The sequence below is a fragment of the Stomoxys calcitrans genome, chromosome 3 (assembly GCF_963082655.1).
Source record: "Stomoxys calcitrans chromosome 3, idStoCalc2.1, whole genome shotgun sequence".
NCBI lineage: Eukaryota > Metazoa > Arthropoda > Insecta > Diptera > Muscidae > Stomoxys > Stomoxys calcitrans.
This window is the reverse complement of record NC_081554.1, coordinates 87,059,027-87,082,730: the sequence shown is the minus strand read 5'-3', so window position 1 is coordinate 87,082,730 and position 23,704 is coordinate 87,059,027. Positions and strand designations below refer to the sequence as shown.

Sequence of the window (23,704 nt, the reverse complement as noted above, 5' to 3'; positions counted from 1 at the left end):
CTCACTATGATCGATGGAAAGGTGGCAAACGCATTAACTGGCGTTATGTCCAATTGGAGATGCAATATTTGTGGCAAGAAGAATGGGCAATTCGAGGACAAGTCTGATGAAAATTTAGTAAACGAAAATGCGCTCAATTTCGGTATTTCGCCCCTGCACTGTAGAATTCGATTCATGGAGTATTGTTTGCATTTATCGTATGACCTTAAATATCGGACTAGCCCTGGAAACCGCGATGTCTCTGCTAGAAACAACCAAGATCTTCACAAAATGAGGCAGGAAGAGAAGAATCGAATCCAGTTGGAGTTTAAACAAAAGGGACTTATAATAGATAAACCTCTTTACGGATACGGAAGCACAAATGATGGCAACTCGGCAAGGCGGTTTTTTGAGGACCCCGTATCGACATCTAAAATAACCGGTCTTGATGAACACTTGCTAAGACGATTCAAAGTGATTTTGGCTGTAATCAATAGCAAAAAGATGATAAATTCAACCAAATTTGAAGCTTATAGTAATGACACAAAAAACATTTTATCTGATTTATATTCGTGGAAAGCTTTAACACCGACAGTACATAAAGTCTTACATCATGGCAAGGAAATTGTGGAATACAACATACTTCCGTTAGGAGAACTTACAGAAGAAGCTCAGGAATCCCGTAATAGAGATGTTAAACAGTTCCGGCTTTTCAATACCCGAAAGAGCACCAAATTTAACCAAAATTATGATTTACTTCAATATTTATTGTTATCGTCTGATCCGGTACTATACAGCATCAGAACTAAATGGCTACCAAAAATATGTGACGATATAGATAAGGACGATCCCGATGCCATTCAAATTAAAGAGCTTTTAAATTTTGATACCTTAGATTATTTGGTAGAGAATAAAATCAAATAATACAAAACTAAAATGCTTTTTTATTTTGGGAGTAGCTAATATACATATAAACGCACGCCGATGCGAAGTGTTTTCGCTCTAAAACACATATTTTTATTCCAATTTTTTTAAACTTTGGCAGGAGACCTTTTTTTATTCTAACACATTTGTATTGTAAACCCTGGGCAAATCTATCAATGTTTTAGTGTAGGCCCCATATAAGGTTCCATTTCACAAATAGACATTTTTATATAGAGTTTAATGAAGTGTAAATGAATTTTAGAGTAGATAGAATCCGAGTTGAGAAATGTTTTATACATTGTTGGAAAGGTATGAAAATTTCCTTTACGATAAGGTATGTTGCGTAAATATGGCTATAGTGTGTCATGTGCAATTAGGACAACAAAAACAAAATTTGGGAAATTCGACTTTTTTGAAAAATTGACTTTTTTATTGCCGGTTCCATAAAATGGAATAGAATAGAGATATTTCCATGATTCTTTTTGTGTTTTGTAGAAGAAGTGTTACCAAATAAAAGTTTATTTAACATCTTTGCAATAAAATGTGACGTAATACTTGTTTTTTAGCAATGAATATAGCACTACTTGAAAATTGACTTTTTTCAGTATTTTGATCGCTACGATCTCATTTATGGCTAGGATATGGCGAGACATACCTTAAAATGTTGGGAACATTTTAAGCTTTCATTTAAGTTCAAAAAAAGCGAAAAAATCCCCGTGGAACTTTTTTTCCAGTGAGAAACTTTTGAAGTTTAGTAAAAAAATTGGCCATTTTGGTCTTAAGATAACGGTGTTGTTTGATATCGAAATTAGCCAAATTAGCACTTAAAACTTTTCTTAATACCTCGACTTTGTGAAAATGGAAAGAAATGATAATGCTTTGATGGCCAAAGTTTGCGAAAACTTAAAGGAAATGGGAGTATCTTTTTTGAAAAATTTTGCAATTTTTTGACAAAAAAAATATTTTTCATATTGAAAACGATGCCATTTTTAAACCGCCAAAGATATTCACGTGATTCCTTTTGTATTTTATGCACACATATGCTGGCATAATTTGTGTGAAGTATGAAGTTTATAGCTTTAAAATTGACGGAGTTATTTAAAAAACACTGAAAAAAACCAAGGCCAAATTTTCATATTTTAAAATTAAACAATTCATAACTCCTTAACAGTACACGATGGCATGGTACTTTATGCATAAGTTTTTTAGATCTTGTCAAGCTCTTTCTCTAGAGTCCTAAATCATGTAAATCGGTTGAGTAGATCAAAAGTTATGGCCCCCAGAAGCTTGGAGAAGTCAAAAGTGGTCAACTTTGACACCCTGTAGCTCACCCTGTATTAAAGATATGGACCAACAACAGCACTTTTCTGAAAGCCTATGTCCTCCTCTACAAATGTCTAGAACATTTTGTATGGCTAAAATCAACAGATAAAAAGTTGTAGACTTATTTCCAATTTTTTTGCCATTTGGCCCACTGTGCAGCGTGCATTAAAAAGACGTATCTGTGCCAAATTTCAGCTGAATATCTCAATTTCTGAAGGCTGTAGAGTGATTACAACAGACGGATGGACAGACGAATAGAGGGATAGACGGACAGACACACGGACATCGTTAAATCGTCTTGAAAATGTACGACGATCCGAAATATATATACTTTGTTGTGTTGTGTTGCAAACGGTATGACTAAATGAATATACCCCCTATCCTACGGTGGTGGGTATAAAACAGCTATACGCTGTCATTGACTTTTTGAAGAAGAGAAGATGTTCCAACCAGAAAATCGTACGAAATAGCACTTGATGCTTAAAGAAAACAGAGAAGTTTATGGACGCGCCGGTAGTCGAGTTGGTAGCGTGCTTGGATTACCAGTGCAGGGGTCGTGGATTCGATTCCCGCCAGAAGCCTTGGCCTGTTGCTACTGTGATATCACAATGGACTTAAAATTGTCTAAGTGAGTCTGTAAAAGACTGCCAGTCTTACCTAACCTAACCTTACCATGGCCGTTATCAGAAATGTTGCAAAGAAGCCTATAAAATCAAAGTGCTTGGAGACATTTCAGATGTTACGAATCCAATTTCATCGAAGTCAAATAAAATATATGCATTTGTGAGCTCAAGAAGAATAAATGAGAGTTAGTATTTTATGGGGCCATGACCTACCTGCCTATGGAGTGAAACAATCATTTTTAACTAACTTTGTCATAGATTAAAACTTAATGCTAGTTAAATATTATGTCAGGCATAAAATGTTGTCTCTTATTATCATATATTTTTTATTTAATTAGCTCTGGCATACATGCTACAATAGTGCTAACAATTTAGATGAAATTATTTTTCATCAAAACTTTCGTGACAAGACCCAAAGTACATGGTCTCGGATTTGGATAGTAAATCAATGTGAGGGGGTTGTCTGTTGTAATCTAATGATTTATCTAATGATGTGCATTTAATTGTTGTCAACACATTTTCCTCTTTATGAATGATTTAGATTTGTTTCTATCTTTTTTTTTTTGTTTGCTATCGTCATCGTATAAATAAACGTGTTTATTTGCAATTATTTTTATTTCAAACGATTGTTTAGGGGCAACAGCTATTGCTGTAACGACAAGTAACAATTTTTTGTTTATTGGGGAATATATGAAAGAATGTTCGACAAAAAAAGCGTTTATTTGTTCATTCATTGTTTAATAAAAAACCAGTAAAAAGGCATTACGTTCGGCCGCGTCGAACTTTGGATACCCACCCACTCGGGTATATATGTAAACCCCCTTCCGTCACAATCCGGTGAAACTTGGACAACTTAAGCACCTAAATTCGGCACGGATATTAAGTGGACTAATAAATATAAGTCACTGTTCAATTTTGTGGAACGAAATAATCTTAATAGTGGCTGGTCTCTATCATATTTTATTCAGGTCCCGAGAACTCAAGTAACATTTTCAGACAATAAATCTACTTTTTATGGGATAAGGACCCTAAATTGGAAGATCGTCCATGTGGCAGCTATATCTGACTAATATTTGGGTCGGATGTCGGGAGGCTTAAACCAACTCACTATTTCAAATTTCGACGAAATCGGATAATAAATATATTGTAGTTTTTATGAGCTTCAGACCCTTAATCGGCATATCGGTTTGTATGACAGCTATATCTAAATAAATTTTGATATTTACTATATTTGAATCATATGGCCGGTGGCTTAAGAAAACTCACTCATTCAAATTACAGCGAAATTGGATAATAAATGCAGATTTTATGATTACAGGCAGTTGGGTCTTTATGGCAGCTATATCTAAATATGGTTCGATCTGAACTATATTTCGCCAGATGTCGGAAGGCCTTAAATTACTCACTATTTCAAATTTCAGCGAAATCGGTTAAAAAATAGAGCTTTTATGGGCTTCAGACCCTTTATCGGGAGATCGGTGTATATGACAGCTATATCTAAGTATATTCCGATCTGAATCGTATTTGAGCCAGATGTCACTGTTTCAATGGGCATTAGACCCTTTATCGGCAGATCGGTCTATATAGCAGCTATATCGAAATATGGGCCGATTTGGCCCGTTCAAAAACTTAACCAGCGTGCATCAAAAAACGTATCTCTCAATATCTCAGTTTTTGAAGGCTGTAGAGTGATTACAAAAGACGGACGGACAGACACACGGACATCGTTAAATCGTCTTTGAATTTTACGACAATCCGAAATATATATACTTTGTAGGGTTGGAAATTGATATTTCGATGTCTTGCAAACGGAATGACTAAATGAATATACCCTCTATCCTACGGTGGTGGGTATAAAAAAACATTTATTGAGTGAAAAGACAAGTAAAATCCATGGATTCTGATAAAAATTTACACAATTCAACATAATTGAATGTACCAAATTTCTGCCAAATAAGCACAAATTGAAGCATCTAAGTGTCGTAGAAGACTAATCGGAAGATCGGTTTATATGGGAGCTATATCAGGTTATAGACCGACTCGGACCGTACTTGGCACGGTTGTTGGAAGTCATAACAAAACACTCCGTGCAAAATTTCAGCCAAATCGGATTACCATTTCGGTTGAATTCCATGGCAGCCGGTTGTATGTACCGTATTGATCCGATGCAATTTTTTATCGGCAAGGGATGCCGCCTCAGTGTATAACACACTGCTACAACAACAACAACCATTTCGGTTTCCAAGGGCTCAAGATGGCAAATCGTTCGAGCGCTATGTGTTACAAACGGAATGACTAGATTAGTATACCCTCAATCCCTTGGTGGTGGGTATAAAAACACGTGTAGATTATTAGGAGATATTTTCAAATGTGAATTTAATCGAATACTCGAATACAAATGCGTTAGAGATGGCAATGCGCCATTAACAGCAAATAGTTAAATTACCACCAACAACCAGCCAGATGGGCATAACTATATCGCTGTAGAACTTTACGACTATCAACAGCATATTTATCTAAATGGTCAGAAATGAATATTTCGAAGTGTTTCGAATTTAAAAATAAGTACCCCTATTAGTTACGCAAGAAATACAGCATGTTCGCCACTTCATTCAATATTTTCATACCAATGCATGTGAAATATTTTCATTCATTGTTTTTTGTAACTGCAAGCATGTGTGCTTCAATGTAACAACATTTGTAACTAATTAAATTAATAACATGATTTATAGGTCGATAAACGCGATAAAGTATGCTTTAATTATGCCATAAAACAACAGCGACAATTATTCAAAGTTATGAATGAAATGACAGACGACAATTGTTTGATGTTGTGTGAGAGTGAGTTTGAGTTCGAGTCTGACATAATGAACTTTTTCCCTCATTCATTATAGTGAATCAAACGAAACTATTATTATGTTCGAATGAGAGGCTAAAATGAAAATGTGGTTCATAACAAATGAGGCAATCTTTAAGTCCAAATTTCATTAAAACCGGGTGATAACCAGTAAGGAAAGGCAAAAGTCGGACGGAGCCAATTATAAAGGGTGATTTTTTTGAGGTTAGGATTTTCATGCATTAGTATTTGACAGATCACGTGGGATTTCAGACATGGTGTCAAAGAGAAAGATGCTCAGTATGCTTTGACATTTCATCATGAATAGACTTACTAACGAGCAACGCTTGCAAATAATTTTCAGTGAATGGGCCCTAGAAAAGTTGGCAGAAAATCCGCTTTTTTATCGACAAATTTTGTTCAGCGATGAGGCTCATTTCTGGTTGAATGGCTACGTAAATAAGCAAAATTGCCGCATTTGGAGTGAAGAGCAACCAGAAGCCGTTCAAGAACTGCCCATGCATCCCGAAAAATGCACTGTTTGGTGTGGTTTGTACGCTGGTGGAATCATTGGACCGTATTTTTTCAAAGATGCTGTTGGACGCAACGTTACGATGAATGAACACATTTCGAACCGAACACTGATTTTGGTAATAAAATTCAATGATTTGCAAGCGTTGCTCGTTAGTAAGTCTATTCATGATGAAATGTCAAAGCATACTGAGCATCTTTCTCTTTGACACCATGTCTGAAATCCCACGTGATCTGTCAAATACTAATGCATGAAAATCCTAACCTCAAAAAAATCACCCTTTACAATACTCTACACCACCGAGTCTACGCAATACTTTTAATATATATAGCACTTACTTCCAAATTTAGTCAGACTTTAATTTTGCATACCTATTGAAATATCGAATAGAACCTTTTACGGTTTTCTTACGATGGTGCGAAAATTGTGGCTTCTACAGCCTTAAAAGTCAAAACGCATAAATGATATATATGGGAGTTTTATGTGAATCTGATTCGATTTTGATAACATTGTTTGCATGTAGTGCGACGTCAAATAAAACTTCTACTGGAAAATTTTGTAAGGATGGGACCAAAATTGTGACTACTACAGCTTTAAAAGTGCATATCGAATGAAAGGTATATATGGGAGCTATATATAAATCTGATCCGGTTCTGATGAAATTTTGCACACATATTGGGACGTCACAAAAAGCGCTTCGTGCCAAAAATCGGACTAAAATTGTGCCTTCTACAGCCTTAATAGGTCAAATCGGATGAAAGTTATATATGGGAGCTATATCTAAATCTGAACCGATTAAGATGAAATTTTTCACACATATTGGGACGCCACAAAAAGCACTTCGTGCCAAATATCGGACTAAAATTGTGCCTTCTACAGCCTTAATAGGTCAAATCAGATCAAAGTTATATATGGGAGCTATATCTAAATCTGAACCGATTAAGATGAAATTTTGCACACATATTGGGACGTCACAAAAAGCACTTCGTGTTAAATTTGGTAAAGATCGGGACAAAATTGTGCCTTCTACAGCATTAATAGGTTAAATCGGATGAAAGTTATATATGGGAGCTATATCTAAATTTGAACCGATTAAGATGAAATTTTGCATACATATTGGGACGTCAAAAAAAACACTTTGTGCCAAATTTAGTAAGGATCGGACCAAAATTGTGACTTCTATATCTTTAAAAAGGCACATCGGATGAAATATATATATGGGAGCTATATCTAAATCTGGACCAATTTTTTTCAAAATCAATAGCGTTCGTCCTTGGACCAAAAAAGAGGCTTATGCAAAATTTTGTATAAATCGGACAACAAATGCGACCTGTACCTTGATTACTAGAATACATGAACAGACATACGGACATAGCTAAATCGAATCAGGAAGTGATTCTAAGCCGATCAGTAAACTTATCGATGGGTCTAGCTCTTCTTCTTCTTAGCGTTGCAAACAAATGCACAAATCTATAATACCCTGTACCACAGTGGTGGTGTAGGGTATAAAAACACAAATTATGGATCCAGAACTTTAGGCCGAGAGATCGGTCTATATATGATCCAATCTTGAGCTTATTCAGCAAAGCTAAAGTGTCAAAAACGTTTTAAAAAATTTTATTTTGTGGTTCGAATTTGTGGTCTGATTCTATTTCAAATCTCTAAGATTTCGAAGATATTGGATTGCAATTAAAATTTTGAAAAGGCCGAAGATGGCCTATTTGAAGTGCCCCCAACGTACTCTGCAACGTGTGGATTATGAAATTTACACATTATCTGGGTTAGGAAATGTGTTGTCTTGATATAGGTCGATTTGAAGTACGTCCACTAGGGCACTAGAACCAATTATAAATGTTCGAGGTGTTAGGCCGAGAGATCGGTCTATACATGATCCAATCTTGAGCTTATTCAGCAAAGCTAAAGTGTCAACCAACGTCTTACAAAATTTTGTTTGTGACATGACCATCAAGAATATATAATACAATATATAGGGTCGCAAGTCAATATTTCGAGATATTACAAAGCCAATGACTAGATTAGTGTACCCCCCAATCTATGGTGGTGGGTATAAAACAGAAATTAATTTACTTTATTGTTTTGTAAATATTTATGATGTTTGTAATTAGAGATTTTCTATCAGATCGATTTGATTGCTGGATGTGGAAACTTTCTCAGTTAATACAATTTTTATTGAATAAATAATAAAACCATTTTCTTGTTTTTTTATTTCTCTCCAACAGACTACCCGGCGTCGATGACGATGATGACGAAAGCTATATGGATATGTCCGATGATTCGAATAATTTAAAACCCCGTCAACAACATTGGGCCAGCAAAATGCAATTCGTGTTAGCCTGCATTGGTTACTCCGTGGGTTTGGGCAATGTGTGGCGTTTTCCATATATGTGCTATAAAAGCGGCGGAGGTAAGTAGCAGTATTCGCTCTTTTCCTCCCTCCACCAACTAGAATGCGAGCAATATTCTCACATAGATTGTTGTGAACGTTTCTAACAATAAACTGTGAAAAAGTAACGTTTGATAAGCTTAAGTATTTAAATACCGATTTCCTTTTGCGCAAAAAAGTACATCACAGCAAACCTAAGTGGACGAACAATAATTACAACAAAGACATATTCGATTGTCAGGCATGATAAAAAAAAAGCATTGCATGACAATACGAGGATGGCACAGTGATGCAGGAAAACCAGTACTAGGTTTTTTGGTATGAAACAATGGATATAGAGATAATAAAACAAGTAAAAAGGCATTAAGTTCGGGCGGCCCAAACTTTGGATACCCACCACCTCTGGTATATATGTAAACTCCCTTTCGTCACAATCCGGTGAAAAGTGGATAACTTATACAACCAAATTCGGCACGGACATTGAGTGGTCTAATAAATATAAGTCACTATTGAATTTTGTATTTCAAATTTCAACTAAATCAGGCATAAATAAAGCTTTTCTGAGCTTCAGACCCTTATGCGGCATATCGGTCTTTATGACAGCTATATCTAAATACAGTTCGATGTTTACCATATTTGGGTCAGATGGCAGGTGGCCTGAAAGTACTTACTGTTTCAAATTTCAGCGAAATCGGATAAAAAATAAAGCTTTTATGGGCTTCATACTCTTTATCAGAAGATCGGTCTGTATGGCAGCTATATCTAAATATAGTCCGATCGGAACCATATTTGGGGCGGATGTTGGGAGACCTAAAACTACCCACTGTTTCAAATTTCAGCGAAATCGGATAAGAAATAAAACTTTTATAGGCTTCAGACCCTTTATCGGCAGATCGCTCTATATGACAGCTGTATCCAAATACAATATTAAGCTCCGATATCGACATCAATCATATTAAGCTCGTATATCGGGGGGCTCAAAACAACTCACTATTTCAAATTTCAGCGAAATAGAGTAATAAATAAAGCTTTTCTGGGCTTCAGACCCATTATCGGCAGATCAGACCCGATCTGCCGATAATGGGTCTGGACCCTATATTGGGAGGCTTAAACTACTCACTGTTTCAAATTTCTGCGAAATCGGTAAAAAAAATTAATGCTTTCATGGGATTCAGACCCTTTATTTGGAGATCGGTCTATATGGCAGCTATATCTAAATATAGTCCGATTTAAATCATATTTAGGTCAGATATCGGAAAGCTTAAAATAACCCACTATTTCAAATTTCAGCGAAATCGGGTAATAAATAAAGCCTTTATGGGCTTCAGACCCTTTATCGAGAGATCGGTATATATGGCAGCTATATCTTAATCTAAACCGATCTAAACCTAAACATATTGAGGTCAAATGTCGGGAAGCCCAAAGCTACTCCCTGTTTAAAATTTCAGCGAAATCGGATAAAAAATAAAGAATTTGTGGGCATTAGACCCTTTATTGGTAGATCGGTCTATATAGCAGCTATATCCAAATATGGCCAGCGTGCATCAAAAAGACGTGTCTGTCCCAAATTTCAGCGCAATATCTCTATTTTTGAAAGCTGTAGAGTGATTACAACAGACGGACAGACACACGTCTAAGAATTTTACGACAATCCGATATATATACACTTTGTAGAGTCGGAAATTGATATTTCGATGTATTGCAAACGGAATGACTAAATGAATATACCCCCTTTCCTACGGTGGTGGGTATAACAAGGGGGGGAAGGCGAACGCCGGTCGGTGCTGACAGCATAGGTCATTATTCACCTAAAATGTGAGTATGAATTGGGCGATATCATGGACACTATATTTACATCTGAACCGATTTCGGCAAAGGTGTTCAGATGATTAAGAAAATAATAAACACCAAATTTCTGGCGAATCCGTTCTAAAATTTAGTGCCTGTGTCTATATGTAACAAGTAAGAGCGTGCTAAGTGCGGCCGGTCTGAATCTTATATACCCTCCAACATGGATCGCATCTGTCGAGTTCTTTGCGCGGTATCTCTTTTAAGGCAAACAAAGAAGATTCGGACCATAAATGAATTGAATGCTGAACATTGCAGAAGTCATTGTGTAATATTTCAGTCCATTCGGATATTAATTGCGCCTTGTAGGGGCTTAAGAAGCAAAATCAGGAGATCTGTTTATATGGGAGCTGTATCAAGCTATGGATCGATTTATACCATATAAGACACGTATGTTGAAGATCATGAAAGAAGCCGTTGTACAAAATGTGTGCCAAACCGCGGGCAAAATTTCAGTCAAATCGGACGAGAATTGCGCCCTCTAGAGGCTCAAGAAGACAAGACCCAAGATCGGTTTATATGGCAGCTATAACAAAACGTGGACCGATTTGGCCCATTTACAATCCCATCCGACTTACACTAATAAAAAGTATTTGTGCAAAATTTCAAGCGCCTAGCTTTACTCCTTCGAAAGTTAGCGTGCTTTCGACAGACAGACGGACGGATGGACGGACATGGCTAGTTTGACTTAGAATATATATACTTTATTGGGTCTTAGATGCATATTTCGAGGTGTTACAAACAGCATGACGAATTTAGTATACTCCCATCCTATGGTGGAGACTATAAAAATCAAACGTGCTATATCTAAATGTGAACTGATTTCTATGAAATTCACTTTCGTGGAGATCGGTTGGCAAATGGACACATTATTTAAATATTAGTCCGTATTAGTTCATATCTATATCTGGACCGATTTCAACAATTTCTATACACATAAAGAGAAAAAGTCATAAAATAATTTGTTGTTACATTTTAAGAAGATGTGTTGATAAATGCTCTTAGAACAACTCCAGAAGTGGCATTGGGCGAAGCATATGTGGAAGCTGTATCTAAATGCGAACCGATTTCTATAAAATTCACCAATTATCTCGGAAGTCGTAAGAGAATCCTTTATGCCAAAATTTTATGATCAAATGATTGTGACTGTGAGTTCAAACGGGACGTTTCCATATATATGGAAAATCTGAACTGAATCAATTCCTCCCAATTTCAGGAGATTTCGTCCCTAGGGCGAAAACAGACACAGACAAATGTTATTGTAATCGAATGAAAATTGCGTCAGTACTTTGTAGACAGACGAACCGACATGGCTAAATCGGTACACTAATCAACAGATCTATCTCTTCACATTTGGGTATTACAAACAAATTCTTAATCCCATGGCAGCCGGTTGTACGTACCGTATTGACCCCATGGATTTCTTCATCGACAAGGGAAGCCGCCTCAGTGTACAATACGCTGATATAACAACAACAACAAATTATCTATGTTATAATACCCTGTATTACAGTAGTGGTGTAGGGGGTAATCAGGAAAATTATCTATAAGGCACTTATACAAATAGCATATATGGTCCGATGTACAGTGTATTTGGTGTTAAGGAATGTAGCACAATAATCGGTATTGTCCCACGAGTGTATCTTTCTACTACTTCCCAGTTATTTTCTGTACCAAGTGCAAATTGGCTCATAAACATTTCAATAAGGAACAGAGGCAAACTTCTCAAGCTTAAGTATAAGGTCAATGATAAGGGACCTCCTTTTTATAGCCGAGTTTTAAGATGGCAAAGTACCTCAAACCACCGCTGAATTTTTTTTTTTTTTGTGATGTTCTCTCCTGAAATCGAATCCAGACGTTCAACGTCATAGCCGGACATGCTAACCTCTGAGCGATGGTATCCTCCATTTTCTGTATCAAGCTTTCAGGCAAAACGCCACCAATCATTCGAGTCTGTTCTTGGTTTCCCTTTCCCTTACAGAACTAAATTTCTACTAATGACCGAATGATTTCGATTCTAGACCACAGTGCATCTTCTAAAGCACAAAAGCCGAATTATCGACAGTATTGTAAATTTTAAACAAACATCGGTTCTACATATGTATGTGACTTTAAGACTTTTTTTTGTAAAAATCACTAAAGAATTCTCATGTACCATATCCGGTCATTATTTACAATATAAACTACTTTTGTCATATTTAAAAAATAAAGAGCCACAGTTTGGTTTTCTTTGATGAGTATATAGCAAAAGATACACCAACACAATGCCAGCCAAATAAATAAAAGGCGGTTATTGTCTTTTTGTCCATTTCAGTACACTTTCAACTTTAGTTAAATTATAGCTAAATTTTTAAGCTAATATACATACGTTTGTTTACGAATATAGCATTTGAAAAGTTTGTTAGAAAATATCTCACATTTTACACTCATCCATTTGTATTCTTTGCAATTAAATATTTTATGACATCCGATTAACAAGAGATTGTTAAAATCCGAAAATAAAAAGTTATTACCTTATAAATGTTTGTTAGTGTTTACGGTACGGGTAGTTTGTTTTAACTTTTCTTCAATTGGTTATTAACTTTGAAAATTTTGAAGGGCATATCTTCGGACAGTTGGATTTAAGTAAAGACAAGGGATTTGTAAGTCTTTTTAATTTATTAATAATCAGATATATTTACACTCACCCAAATTTTTTATTCAAAACAGCAAAATTGTTTGCTAAAACAGCAGTTTTTGCCTGCTGAAAATGAAAAAGTAGACATTACTGCTGTTTCAGCAAACATAGGGCTGCTGTTAGCAAGAATTTCTTACCACTATTTCAACATACACTGCTGAAAATAATTTGTATGCTACTTTTTATGGTTGACTGTTACTTGTTATACCCTCCACCATAGGATGGGGGTATACTAATTTCGTCATTCTGTTTGTAACACCTCGAAATATGCGTCTGAGACTCCATAAAGTATATATATTCTTGATCGTCATATCATTTTAAGTCGACTTAGCCATGTCCATTCGTCCGCCTGTCTGTCTGTCGAAAGCACGCTAACTTTCGAAGGAGTAAAGCTAGCCACTTGAAATTTTGCACAATTACTTTTTATTAGTGTAGGTCGGTTGGAATTGTAAATGAGCCAAATCGGTCCATGTTTTGATATAGATGCCATATTAATCGATCTTAGGTCTTGACTTCTTGAGAGCCTAGAGAGCGCAATTCCTATCCGATTTGACTGAAATTTTGCACGTAGTATTTTGGTATCACTTCCAACAACTGCTCTAAGTATGATTCAAATCGGTCCATGTTTTGATATAGCTGCCATATAAAACGGTCTTGGGTTTTCACTTCTTGAGCCTCTATAGGGCGCGATTCTCGTCCGATTTGACCGAAATTTTGCACGTAGTGTTCTGGTATCACTTCCAACAACTGTGTTGTATTATTCAAATCGGTTCATAATTTGGTATAGCTGTCATATAAACCGATCTTGGATCTTGACTTCTTGAGCCAATAGAGCGCACAATTCTCATCCGATTTGACTGAAATTTCGCGTGACGCGTTTTGTTTATTCAATTATTATTCAAATCGGTTCATAATTTGGTATAGCTGTCATATAAACCGATCTTGGATCTTGACTTCTTGAGCCAATAGAGCGCGCAATTCTCATCCGATTTGGCTGAAATTTCGCATGACGTGTTTTGTTATGGCCTCCAATAACCGTGCTAAGTATGGCGAGTATCGATACATAACCTGATATTGCTGCCATATAAACCGATCTGGGATCTTGACTTCTTGAGCCTCTAGAGGGCGCAATTCTCATCCGATTTTGAAGAAATTTTGTACAACGGCTTCTCTATTGACCTGTAACATACGTGTCTAATATGGTCTGAATCGAACAATAGAGATGTAGAGGTAAACACTTCAGGTCTATATTGGATCTGTGCTGCCAAGGTTGTGCTTAGGCTGAAAACTAATGAACGGATACGGCGACAGTTCCATTCTGGATACTATGGATGCGGGGGATAAACTGAGGAGGTTCTCAGACTACCTGGCATCTACTTCGAGATAGGTGTTTCAGAAGTGCAAGCAGGATGAGGTTAAGGAGGAAGTGGTTGAAGAGGATGTGGCTGAGTAGAATGGGGTTGAGGAGGATTTGGTTGAAGGGGATGTGATTAAGGAGGATGGGATCTCGATTTTCACAGATGTCTGCAGTAGTAGTCAGGGACTGGTTTAGAAGTATTCTCCAAGGCACCCGACGCAAAATGGGAGAAACATCGAAAAACTATTAAAAAAATATACAGTGTGAGAACGGGTACATATATCTCTTTGAAATTTGGTATGGTTAGAGTGTTAGCGAGATCGTGTGCAAAATTTCAAGGCTCTAGGTTGTGCGGGCGCTTTTTGGCAGTACCTTAAATTTGATCACCTCGGTATTTTGAAAATTTGTTGAGGCTGCCAAATCATTGTTTGTGGTCCTATCTCCAAAATTTCGCTACTCTGGTTTGCCGGGGAGCTCAGTTTCCTGATGGCTGGCGGTACATCGGCTTTATGTCTCGTTTAACGTATATAAACATTCAACACTTTTTTTAAAATTTATTTCTCTCTTCTCATTTACAGGCGTTTTCTTGGTACCTTACTGTATTATACTGATTATCTGCAGTATACCATTGTTATTTATGGAATTATCTATTGGCCAATATACGGGCAGAGGACCTATAGGAGCATTAGGACAATTATGTCCATTATTTAAAGGTATGTTAAAATTAACAAATAAAAACAAAACTGTGCTGACAAAACTGGGCCGTGCCAAATCTTATGTCCCTCAACAATATATAGCGTTTGCAAAGTTCTCTGGACAAATTTATTCTATAGCCAGAAAGTAAAAAGGAATACATGAAAGTCATAACAGTAGTGCCTACACAAAATTTCATATCATATAATTTCATATAAGAGTCGAAAAATTCCTTTATATAGGAGCTTTACCAGGATGTTTACCAAATCGGACCATTGTTGTTATGAATGTTAAAAGTTGCAGTACAAAATCAGGTGCAAAATTTCAAACAATTCGAACAATAATACCCTCCAGGGAACTCAAGAACTCAAAACGTAAGATTGGTTTTTAAAAGAGAGAGATATAAAAATATGGACAGATTTGACCCACCTTCAATCGACCTTCTTTCAAGAGAAATATTCTCTTCTTGCAAAATTCGAGTGCTTTCGACAGCTTAACGAATGACAACGATCTGGGCAATCTTTGTATTCTACAAATTAATTTATACCCCCCATGTTATGTTGGAGCGTTCACAGCAAAACATTAACAAACAGTACCTATCAATCCCTTGGCAGCCGGTTGCACGTACAGGATTGACCCGATGAAGTCCTTAATCGGCAAGGGCTCCCACCTCAGTGTACAACACACTGCTACAACAACAACTACTACATTTTCTATGGTTACAACAAAATTTTCCAACAAATTTCTCCATGCGTTATTATACCCTACACCACTACTGGGGTACAGGGTATTATAACTTAGTGAATTAGTTTGTAACACCCAAAAGGAAGAGAAACAGACCCATTGATTAGTATACCGATCGACTCAGAAATACTTTCTGATTCGATTTAACTATGTCAGTCTGTCTGTATGTCTGTCCGGCAGTCTATGTTAATTTGTGTACAAAGTACAGGTCGCAGTTTTCATCCGATCGTCTTCAAATTTAGTACAGGCATGTTTTTCGGCCTTGAGACGAAGCCTATTGAAATCGGAAAAAATCGGTTCAGATCTGGATATAGTTCCCATATATATGTTCGTCCGATTTCCAGTAATATTTCAATAAAATGGTCTTTTGTTAACCGATTTTCTCGAAATTTGGCAGGAGGGATTTTCTCTTGACCCTCAATATTACTGGTGAATTTCATGGAAATCGGTTCAGATTTAGACATAGCTCTCATATATATATCGCCCGATTTTAACTTCTAGAGTCACAGGAGGCGCATTTATTGATCCATCTTGCCAAAATTTTGCAAAACGCTTTCCTCGACGACTGCCACCGACTGTCGAAATCGGTTGTTTTTGAAGAAATATTGCAGTTTTGAGAAATATTGCAAAAAAGTAAACATATGTTATGACTTTCAATATTACTGGTGAATTTCATAGAAATCGGCCCAGATTTCGATATAGCTGTCATATAAGTATACCGCTCGATTTTCACTTTAAGAGCCACTGCAAGTGCATTTATTGACCAATCTTGCCAAAAATTTTGCACAACGTTTTCCTCGACGACTACCACATTATCTGAGAAGTTTACTCGGAATCGGAATATAGCTCCCATTTCGTTCGTCAGATTTTGGGTTATTTGCCATAATGTTGTCATTTGTCAACCGTAGTTTTTACAGTTTGAACATATTTGCTCGCCGAGGTCCATCAAAATTGTTTCAGAATTGGATATAGGTCCCACAATGTACTTATAGGGTAGTAGTAGGGTATTATACAGTCGGCACCGCCCGACTTTTGCCCTTCCTTACTGGTTTTCCATATGTTTTAATAAAATGCCTATCTTTCAAACATACATTACTAACATACATTTTAAAGATTATCCGAGTATAATTATTTAGATTTACTTGCACTACTAAATAAGACATATTTCACACGTTTAAGTAATTAGTCTAGACAAATGATGTTCAACAGAGTCTATCGTTTGGCTATGATACCCCACATCATAATTAGGAATTGTATAAAAAAAGAATAATGACTGCATGCTTGTAATTTAAACAATTTACAATCATAATTAGGGCTGATGATTATGAATGCTTTCGGAATTGCAATTGAGCCGAGCTTCCTCTCTAATGTCCATTGAAATTCTAAACGAACCTCTGGTGGTAGTATAACTGCATACATGGGGGGGAGAGTAAGTTGACTAATTTGCAAAAGAAATAATTAGAAGAAAAATTATGAATATTTATGAGCATCATCTGTGGCCAAAGGAGGTTTGGAATATTTAATAATTTCGTGTCAAATAATTGTATGGAATTTAACCAACCATCTATCTGTGACAAAGAATTGTGTCTGAAGGAGAAGAGGTAACAAAGGTAACACAAGCATTTGAATTTCAAATGTGAATTAAAATAATTATTCCATAGCTTGTAGGTGAACGGTGCATAACACTATTATCATATGTTACAATTTATTCTATATGAAATTTTACATAAATTTATTTCATTTCTTACTTCCACACTCCTCCAATTAAAATTATAAAAAAAACGTTCTAAACTTTGCACTCAAAGCATTCCACTGCGTTTTGTTAAGGAACACAGCCACCCACACACATACAGTAATGCTTTATACTGCTTGTATTTCCTGGTTTATTGCAAATTTAAATATTTTTTCTACAAAGCTCTCAAAATACCTTTGTTATAGTTTGCTAATTAGCATAGACTCGATAGAATTGTTCGATACTACAAATGAGATATGTAAAAAATTATAAAGAGGCGACTTTCAAAGTTAATGCAATCAATTGTTGAAAATTAATGTACAATAGACAAAAACGATTAAGGAATTAGATAACATAATTAGACTTAAATAAGAAAATTTGTGTCTTCCCGGCGGGTGAGACCTCTGTGGACCTTGTACTTCGGCAACGGATAACTCAACCGTCGGAGGGTCAAAACGTTAGGTTAAGATAGGTTGAAAAGAGGGTGCCACTATGAACATACACCTAAGCCAGTAATTGGCTTGTTGTGCGCTCTAAAAACTATAAAGTAATCTATAAAAAGAAAATTTTAAGTTAGGAATTCCGTGCTACTTACAAAATCCCTAATTGTTTTTAATACCACTCCCCTAAGTTGGTTCATGTCTGGTATTGTGTCTCCACCTAAGTGTCGGTATCTGTTAGACGCGAAAGCTGGGCAATGACAAAGGAAATGCTTCAACGTCTCATCATCTTCCCCGCATGCCCTACACATGCTTTCACTTGCCGCACCGATTTTACATAAGTGAGCTCGTAGTCCTATGTGTCCCGTTATGATACCAATAGCTATACTGACCTCCTTCTTGCTTCCTTTCAGTATTGGCCTCGTCTTCTCACGATCTGAATCCCCCTGTAGGATTTTCGCCTTTCTACCGACCGTTTCGCTGTCCCACAATGTTGCATGCGCATTCGTCGTCCACTCCCTTAACTCGGACTGCGCCGACCCGAAAGGCTTCGGGTTAACCAAGTTTATTGTAGGCAGTCCTCTGGCCTGGCGTCTTCCTCGTGAACTGGCATATTTCAGTCTTCTCTGGGTTAACATTGAGACCCCTGGATTTTGTCCAGTCATATGCCATATGCAAGACCCTTTAACCCTTCTGCATAGCTCGTTCGGTTCCTGACCCCTAGAAGTATTATAACATCGTCTGCGTAGCAGACGGGTTCAAATCCCTCCTCAGTCAACATCCGTAATAGGCCATTAATGGTGGTCCTAAAATGCCCCCCCTGTGTGGCGATAAAATGCCCTTCCCTTGACATAGGCATGCTGATTGTATTTGAGCAGTTCGCTGGATGTCCTACTCTTTATCATGGTGTCCACAATACGTTCCATAGTTTTGAGTAGAAAGGACGTAAGGCTTATGGGTCTGTAAGCCTTTGGTGTCGCATAACTTGCCTTGCCGGGCTTGGGTATAAACACCACCCTTGCCTCCTGCCAGGCTTTCGGAGTATATGCAAGTCCTAGGCACGCTGTGAAAATTTTGGCCAGACGAGGTGACAGATGGTCTGCCTCTTTCTGTAGTAACGCCGGAAATATTGAATCAGGTCCAGGTGACTTTAATGGTTTGAAGCTCCTCAAGGATTCCTTTGTCACAAATTCCGTAATTATAAACCTTCGACCAACGTCATTATTTCAAGATTCCGAAGTCTCTCTGAGTCCCTTCGTATCGTGTGGAAAATGAGCCGTGTGTAATAAACATCCCAATAAACGTCCGCTTTTTTACGACTTGCTCTGCTAAAAGTCCGCGGACCTCTTTCCCAATACTGCGAATCTCCCCGGTCATCCAGTGTTTTTCTTGGGCTGATTTCCTTTCCCGGAGAGGACAACTATCTTCGAAGGACCCCATCAGTGCAGTCTTTAAAATACTCAATTTTCCAAACTTAAATCAAAATTTCCTTCGGTGAAGGATATTACCGAATTTTTTCCTTAATGTTAGTAAAATAGATCCTTCCGTCTTATTATTTAAGACAAAAATGTCAATCAATGACAGAAATTTGGTTCCGAAAAAAGGCGTAATTGTAACTTAGTTAAGAAAATATTTGTTGAAAGTTAACATATTGGGCTGCCCAAAAAGTAATTGCGGATTTTTCATATAGTCGGCGTTGACAATTTTTTTCACAGCTTGTAACTCTGTAATTGCATTCTTTCTTCCGTCAGTTATCAGCTGTTACTTTTAGCTTGCTTTAGAAAAAAAGTGTAAAAAAAGTATATTTGATTAAAGTTCATTCTAAGTTTTATTAAAAATGCATTTACTTTCTTTTAAAAAATCCGCAATTACTTTTTGGGTAACCCAATACTATGTTCAGTAAAAGGAATATTAGAAAAAGAATAAATTAAGAGTTATTTGTGGATCAAATAAGATTGAATTAGCAAATGCAAGTAACAAGTAAAAGCGTGCTAAGTTCGGTCTGGTCGATCCTACATACCCTCCACCTTGGATCAGATTTGTCAAGTTGACTATGCGATGACTACTTCAAATGTGTATGAGCTATATCAAGTTATTACAAAGAAGACGGACATGGCTAGATCGCCTTGTTGTTGTTGTAACCACTTTTTCATTGGTCATTGCTAACAGATCGGACCTCAATGGCCATCCTTGTCAAGCTCCTGTAGGTGAGCAAGCTCGTTCCGGTCCAAAGCACCGATCGCAGCAGGAACAGGGTGGCCATTGGTTATTTAAAGGCACAGTTGTTAGAAGTCATACAAAAACGATATGTGCAAAATTTCAACCAAATCGAATAAGAACTGCGCCCTCTAGAGGCTCAAAAAGTCTAATCGGGAGATCGGTTTATATGGCAGCTAAATCAGGTTATGGACTGATTTGAACCACACTGGACACAATTCTTGGAAGTCATACCAAAACACCACATGCAAAATTTCAGCCAAATCGGATAAGATTTGCGGCCTCTAGAAGGAAGACCCAAGATTGATTTATATGGCAGCTATATCAAAACATGGACCGATTTGGCCCATTGACAATCCCAACCGACCTACACTAATTATAAATATTTGTACAAAATTTCAAGCGCCTAGCTTAACTCCTTCGAAGGTTAGCGTGCATTCGACAGACAGACGGACGGACATGGCTAAGATCGTCTTGTTGTTGTTGTAACCACATTTTCATTGGCTATTGGTTAGAGATCGGACCTCAATGGCGTCAAGCCTCGTCAAGCTCCTGTAGGCGAGCAAGCTCGTTCCGGTCCAAAGGACCGATCGCAACAGGATCGGGTTGACCATTGGTTATTTAAAAGCAGAGTTGTTAGAAGTCATACAAAAAGGATATATGCCAAATTTCACCCAAATCGGGTAGAACTGCGCCCTCTAGAAGCTTAAGAAGTCTTATCGGGAATTCGGTTTATATGGCAGCTATATCAGGTTATGGACTGATTTGAACCACACTGGACACAATTCTTGGAAGTCATACCAAAACAACACATGCAATATTTCTGCCAAATCGGATAAGATTTGCGCCCTCTAGAAGCTCAAAAAATCAAGACCCAAGATTGATTATATCAAAACATGGACCAATTTGGCCCATCGACAATCTAATTATAAGTATTTGTGCAAAATTTCAAGCGCCTAGCTTTACTCCTTCGAAAGTTAGCGTGCTTTCGACAGACACACGGACGGACATGGCTAGATCGTCTTGTTGTTGTTGTAACCACGCTTTCATTGGCCATTGGTTACAGATCGGACCTCAATGGCGTCAAGCCTCGTCAAACTCCTGTAGGTGAGCAAGCTCGTTGCGGTCCAAAGGACCGATCGCAACAGGAACAGGGTGGCCATTGGGTATTAAAAGGCGCCAATAACTCGACTTCTCATATCGAGCATCGTAGGCACTCGGTATTTGGGCCACCCGACCTCTCACTGAGACTCTCCGCTCGGTACCGCTGATTGTCCGCGACTGCAGTTACAGCTACTCCGGATGGAGCATTCCACTATCCACAACCAGTGTCCGCGCGTTGTAGCTCCCAGCTAAGCTTCTCGTGACAGCAATGAACACCAAACAGAACGGACCTCAAATTTCTGCATACCAAATTTCTGCCATATGCAGCAAAAATTTAACCTTCTAAGGGCCGCAGAAAACTAATGTGGAGATCGGGTTATAAGGGAGCTATGCCAGGTTATGGACCGATTTGTTCATATTTACCACGGATGTTGAAAATTATAAGAAAGAGTCTTTGTGCAAAATTTCAGCCAAATCGGTTCACAATTGCGACTGCGAGGAGCTCAAGTTATCCAATCTGGAGATCGGTTTACATAGGAGCAATATCAGGTTAAAGACCGATTTGGTCTACATTCAAAATTTCAGCTTAATCGGAAAATAGGGGCTCAAGGAGTAAAGTTGAAGAACCACTTTGGAATCTATATCCAAATCTAAACCGATATGACCCATTTGTAATTCCCAACGGCCTCCATCAAAAAGAAAAATATGTGCCAAATTTTGAGCGGTTATCCTTACGTTCGACAAATGAACAGACGGACGGACCGACATGGTTGGATAGACTTAGAATGTCAAGGTGATCAAGAATATTTACACTTTATGGGGTCAAAAAAGCGATTTTGCGTCGGGGAATAGGGGCAATCTTCTCTCATATCAATGAGTACTGTCCCATTCAAGTTTAAGCTCAATAATACGGGTTCTTCTTTTATAGCCGAGTCCGAACGGTGCGACACATGGTTTGGGGAGAAGTTTTTCATGGCTAGTACCTCACAAATATCACCAGCATTAGGAGGAGATAACCACCGCTGAATTTTTTTTCTGATATTCCCGCCAGGATTCGAACCCAGGCGTTCCGCGTCATAGGCGGACATGCTAACCTCTACGCTACGGTGGCCTCCACTTTATGGTGCCGCAGAATAATTATCGATGTAATACAAACGCAATGACTTGATTATTTCGAACTCTTTATTATTTAGTGAAGAACAACAGCGGCGGTGGTGGCATCAGACCGTAGCATCTTGTCCGCCCCTCCTATAGGTGCGTGGGTGCCTTGATACATGTAGTCGAGAATAATGCTTCAAGCGCAGAACCAGTCGTCAGACTTCCTAATGAGGAAGTGACGGATAAACCAGTCTTTAAGTAATAGTGGTGTTTCCGATTCAGATTCGGATAACGACAGTGTCAATGAAACAGTCATCGCAGCAGCATCTAGAAATGAGGACAGCGGGATGACGGCAGTAGTGAGCGAGGGCTTTACTAAGCTCACAAGAAGACCGAGAAAGCAGTCCGGAGCACGACGAAGGAGACTGAGGAGTATGCATCGGCAGCGAAATCGGGCGTAAGTGCAGGATGTTGGAGGAATAGACATGACATTCGAAGCACTTCTACGGAAAGAAAAACAAATCACGTGAAGAGCATAACAATGCTAAAACTCTGAAAAAGAACTCCCCGCTTTCAAATACTCTAGGAAGACCAAGCCAGCCCTCCCGCAATGGAGACTCCAGACAGTGTCCTGCGCAGGGAGACAAAGTCGGAACCGGAACGAAGGAAGCGCGCACGGCACCTGAGTTTTCATGGAGGACTGTGACTTCCAAAAGGACGCCACATCCTTCACTCAAGGGGAAGATGGTCGGTGCAAAAGTAAGGAGCCGCCCTCTTACGCCTGAGTGGCAAGGATGCAGAACAGAGATGAAATTTGGGACAGTGAGTTGTGTTAGGCCCATCGACATCTTTCGTCAATTTGGCCCAGATCGGTCCAGATTTAAATATAGCTGCCATATAGACCGATCCTCCGATTTGGGGTCTTAGGGCCATAAAAGCCACATTTATTATCCGATTTTGCTGAAATTTGGGACAGTGAGTTGTGTTACGCCCCTGGACATCCTTCGTCACCTTGGCCGAGATCGGTACAGATTGGATATAGCTGCCATATAGACCGATCCTTCGATTTAGGGTCTTAGGCCCATAAAAGTCAGATTTATTATCCGTTTTTGCTGAAATTTGGGACAGTGAGTTGTGTTACGCCTCTCGACATCCTTTGTCAATTTGGCCCAG

General features: G+C 38.0%; 1 protein-coding gene across 4 annotated transcripts in view; it reads left to right on the top strand.

The window, feature by feature from the left end:
• Nucleotides 1-23,704, top strand: part of LOC106085055 (sodium- and chloride-dependent GABA transporter ine) — an 86,609-nt gene that overhangs the window by 50,299 nt on the left and 12,606 nt on the right. For all 4 annotated transcript variants that reach the window (XM_013249084.2, XM_013249082.2, XM_013249079.2 and 1 more), the window contains exons 4-5: nucleotides 8,458-8,642; nucleotides 15,082-15,216. In XM_013249084.2, the coding sequence (XP_013104538.2) occupies nucleotides 8,458-8,642; nucleotides 15,082-15,216 (320 nt within the window). The remainder of the gene's footprint in view (nucleotides 1-8,457; nucleotides 8,643-15,081; nucleotides 15,217-23,704) is intronic.